The 4,993-nt window shown below is 44.6% G+C and overlaps 1 protein-coding gene across 1 annotated transcript in view; it reads right to left on the reverse strand.

The window, feature by feature from the left end:
- LOC106806226 (probable 3',5'-cyclic phosphodiesterase pde-5) overlaps nt 1–4,993 on the reverse strand; it is a gene marked incomplete at its 3' end in the record, with an annotated part of 54,134 nt that overhangs the window by 39,557 nt on the left and 9,584 nt on the right. The window contains 3 exon segments of the mRNA XM_014808096.1: nt 694–836; nt 3,151–3,202; nt 3,572–3,630. Of these exon segments, the coding sequence (XP_014663582.1) occupies nt 694–836; nt 3,151–3,202; nt 3,572–3,630 (254 nt within the window).

Consider the following 4,993-nt stretch of genomic DNA (forward strand, 5'->3'; position numbering starts at 1 on the left):
TATATATATATAAATAGACAGTAGATAGATAGAAAGATAGATAGCTAGATAGACAGAGAGAGAAAGAGAGAGAGAGAGAGAGAGAGAGAGAGATAGAGTGGGGTGATGGTGATTTGCTCTATGTATAGTATATAGCGTGGCATATGTAACAGCATTCCAGCCGATGATAGCTGATGTCCGGATAGATGAATACGTCGTCACAGCAACACGTCGCCTTCACGTCACTCGACAGGCGTCCACGCTCTCCCCAGCCGCAGCAACGCAAAATTCCCTTCCACCAAATTTTCTTCGTACGCGCGCCACCAGCCAACCAAGCATGCACAACTCACGCAGTAAAATAATGAGCAGCGGAGTAGTAGCAGGGACGATCGGCTTCTATTCATCCCTCGATGGTCCCCCCTCCGCTCCGCAGGAGGGAAAGGGGAGGGGGATCGGGGGGGGGTGGATAGAAACTAATCGGTTCTGCTACTCTCAGAGCGGTGAAAAATGGCTCCCGTTTTTGTTTCGCTGTGAAACGCCAACAGGTGGCGATTCGCGACGAAACAAGAGAACGCCGCTGTCCCCCGACTGCAGCAGATATTCTTGTCGTCGCTCCGAAAGAATTATCGGCCAGTAGGGGACGAGGCGGATAAAGGGGAGAGGTGGCGGATGTACCGATGCCGGCGCAACCTAGTGGAGAAAAAAACAACCAACCTGATCTCTTTCTGATCGGTTGTGAGCGCGTCTGCCCCGACGCCATTGCCAATGTCGAATATTCGTGCATACAGTTCGTTTGTCCTGTTATCGACCAGGAAGAGAGACGCCCGGTCGGCTGACACAAGCTTTTGAGCAAAGTTCTGTAGGCAGAAAGATAAAAAAAAACATCTAGTGTGTGCGCGTGTGTGTATATGTATGAGGACGCCAAAAGGAGGTCAGGGAGAGGTCACGGCGGAACTTACAGCCGCCCGTCCGTCCGGACTAACGACGACGACGACGACGATGACGACGACGGTAATGACGACGATGATGACGAAGACGATGACGATAACGACGACAACAGCAAGCACTACATCCAACTACAGCAACAAGCCCGTCTGTTACACACCAGCGGCAAATCACGTGAGAGATGCGGCGGATCACGTGACACGGCCTTGCTCGTCGTTCCAGAAAAGTCGACCAAATTACTTCCTATAAAGGTGGGGATGAGGTGTGTGTGTCGGAAGGGGGGGGGTCAAACAATCTCTTTCTTCCATCCCTACTAGCACCCAATCCCTTACTGTTCACTAAATAATATTCATATCATAAATATATATTATTATAAATATCATTATAAATAGTATTATTATCAGTCCCCTTACCTCAATATTACCATATCTCGCTAACTCCTTAATTCCTCCATAATAACCACCTTGCTCACCCCACCCTTAAATAATATCGACCTTCCTTTCTTCCCCGTCAATAAGATCCTCTAATCCTTCTCCCGCAACAGTACCCAACCATTCTCCCTCTCTTCTTCAACACACCCCTTTTCCTCAATCCCTCCCCCCGGAAATCTGTCATCTACCGATTACCGGCAGAGGGCGTGGCTACCGGGTAACTGCCGTTCTGGGAAGAGCTGGCGTTGCTAGGGAAGCGTGCGCATGCGCAAGCCATATGTAAACGAGATTAAGCAGTTCTAGTTAGCGTGATGTTCACTCACATATAGAAGGGTAGCCGCTGTGCACAGAAACCAGACAGGCTGGGGACGGTGTACCGGAAACAGGTCTGGAGGTGGGGGGCGGAAGAAGGCGGCGGGGGGAGGGGGGGAGGTAGGTCGATGGCATCTCTGCCACTCAGGAAGAACACGCGACGACGCTACGCGCGATTTTGCACCGATAGATGTCGCGATTTCTGGTCTTCCGGCCATCGCCGCATTGACAGCCGGATGCGGCGATGGGAGACACGTCTGATAGTGTGTTACCATTGTTGTTGCTTGCTCCCCATCGTACATACGTAGATCTCGTAGATTCAATCGCAGCAAATTAACTTACGTACGTCTGTTCGGCGTATTTCCCTACGTGATACTTATATATATATATATATATATATATATATATATATATATATATATATATATATATATATATATATATTAATATATATATATGTAAGTATCACATAAAAATAGGGAAATACGTCGTACAGACGTACGTACGATAATTTGCTGCGATTCGCGCACGACGCATCTACGATGGTACAATAGCAGCGACGGGCATGACGATGGACTAAAGCTCGCCCACTACTACTGCTCTAGCCTTCCTTCGTACGGCGCGTACAGCGACAACATGGCGACAAGGCCTACGGCAAGGAGAACCTTGGAGTAATCATACTGATGATTACTCCAAGGTAGAACCAATGTTGAGCAGATGCGTGGGTTACATCTGCGTGCCCCGATGAGAGACCGATCACAGTGACAAGCCACATAGACGCGACCCGTGGTGCAAAATCACGCGAGAGTGCGGGTCACGAATAATAAAGGGGAGGGAGGGGGCGGAAACACGGACACGAATAAAATCACACGACACAACCGCAGTGGGTGATAAAACCTATATAGCGCAGCGGTGCGTCCGCCACGCGCCAGCCGTCAAATATTAGAACAGTACTGTCTGTGAATTACGAGAGCATTTCGGTAAATGTGGTGTCGAGCCTGGGCACTGGGCACTGAGACATCGCGGGGAGTGACGTACACGTACGTCATATATTTTGATCGCATAGCAAGGTAGAACAGCGCACTAGTTATTACTGGTACAAAGTATTTTGAGCCAGAGAGAAAAGCAACCTAGCAGAGTACGGTAGCACAAAACGCATGTTGTAGTGAAATAATTGTGTGCCAAATTGCCAGTGAAATCTCGTGTCTAAGTGCTCAGGCGTCGACCTCACGAAAAACACCGAGTATATTAGTTCTCTTAGCAGCTTGTGCGTTTAGCTAATCTGGTGCCTTGGAGCCGCAAGAAGTACAGAGGGCAGAAGCTTCTACATTTTAACGAATGTTTTTAAAGCAACGAAGCTCTCTTTCTTTCTGTGACAAACCGGACAAGCTCGCTATGCAACTAGACTGATCTAATTATCTTCGCTTCCGGCAGATGGCGTGGGTGTACGGCTCGCGCAGATACGTCACAGGGTGGCACTTACCATGATCTTCATTATAACGGTGTCCATGCTGACAATGTCCTGAAATATCGACCTGAGCAAAAGGAACAAAACACGACAACATCAGTATGACACATTACCTCACCCATTTCCTCATCCGTGTGTAAATATGTTTCACATTTACCGACAATTTCAAGGGTCAACTCTTAATAGGCAAAAGATTAATTGGCTCCATGCATGCTAGAGGGATATACTAATCGAATATTCCACCAGTAAATAACAGAATTTTTTCCCAAAAATAATGATGTTTGTCTAAATAGATTTTCTCGCTCGGTTAACCAAAATAGTTGAATTCCCCTAAATACAGTCGCACAGCAATACGATAAAACAGCGACGGCTGCTGTTCGTGAGGGCCGTTTCTATGGCAACGACGCAACTGCGCAGAAGACGAGCTCGCACTTACTTTGTAACAGTCAGTAAGAAGTCGTTCAACTTTCGCTGCTTTGTCATTGTGTGATACATCTGCAACGAGAGAAGAGCACACGCGTGCAGCCACATATATATATATATATATATATATATATATATATATATATATATATATATATATACCTCCTCCCACATGCCCTTACGCGGCTTTGAAGTCACATTCATTCAGCCCAACCTACCGCGTCTAAGCATTGCTTCGTGAAAGTTTCGGTTGTTTCCGCCGATAAATTTATGAATGAAACGGTGCTTCGCCCATGCCTCTATCTTCCATTATCCTTTCTAGCACGGTAATGCCCGTCATGATAGAGCCGCTCCATCAAGTTTTTACAACGCACTCAGTTTACTCAGTTAGAGGTACCAAACTTTGGGCATGTGACATCAATTATCAGCGCTCCAAGCGGGTGACGAAACAGATAGCCAAATGCTTAGACGCGTGAAGGATTGCTATTTGTGTGCATTCAAAGCGGCGTAAGGAATTGGGAGGGGAGGTTTAGATGCCGATTATCGTAGCCTAGGAGTATCGTATTGACAAGCGGTTCTTGGTCTTCGTTGTAGAGAGACAAGGCGAATTCTGCTTAAATGCGCAATACATGAATGCTATTCTAGACTCGCAGGGAAAGTAGAATAATGATAGTCGTGAAATTAGCATTATTTTCCCGTTTTTCCGTCTTGTACACTCTAGATTATTACTCTTGATAAGTATATATAGTATAGATAATAGTATATAGTAGTATATAGCGTATATAACGATAGTACTATATGTATATAGTATATAGTATATGTATTATAAGTATATGTATTAAGTATATAGGTATTATATATCGTATTATAGTATAGTACTATAGTATATATATAGTTATAAGTATATATATATATAGTATATATAGTATATATATATAATTATATAGTATTATAGTAGTATAGTATATAGTATATAGTAATATATATTATATACTATAGATATGATTATAATAGTATATAGATATAGTAGTATAACATATATATATATAATTAGTTCATATATTGCACTCCTACGATTACATACGCCACCATGGACGCTGTCACTGCATTCTTCTTCGGGCAAATTTGTATCCTGGTACCGATGGTCGGAATGTGGCTATTATCGGCTATAATAATATGGCTATAAATAGGTTGAGAAGGGATGCGGGAGCCACAAACACGTAGGCACATCTCGCTCATATATAACATACGTGAACATGATTACATCGTTGCGTATAGGTTATGCCTGATAATATCGGTAGCTCGTAAACACAAGTGACCTTTCTACACGGACGTTCAGGATTAATATTACGTTCGTTCCGTGTCGGGTATTTACGATGCTTTACTAAGTCATTTCATGTTGCGTTACGGGGGGGCGTCATTTGTGCGCTTCCTG

The sequence above is a fragment of the Priapulus caudatus genome, unplaced genomic scaffold (assembly GCF_000485595.1).
Source record: "Priapulus caudatus unplaced genomic scaffold, Priapulus_caudatus-5.0.1 Scaffold149, whole genome shotgun sequence".
Classification (NCBI taxonomy): Eukaryota; Metazoa; Priapulida; class Priapulimorpha; order Priapulimorphida; family Priapulidae; genus Priapulus; species Priapulus caudatus.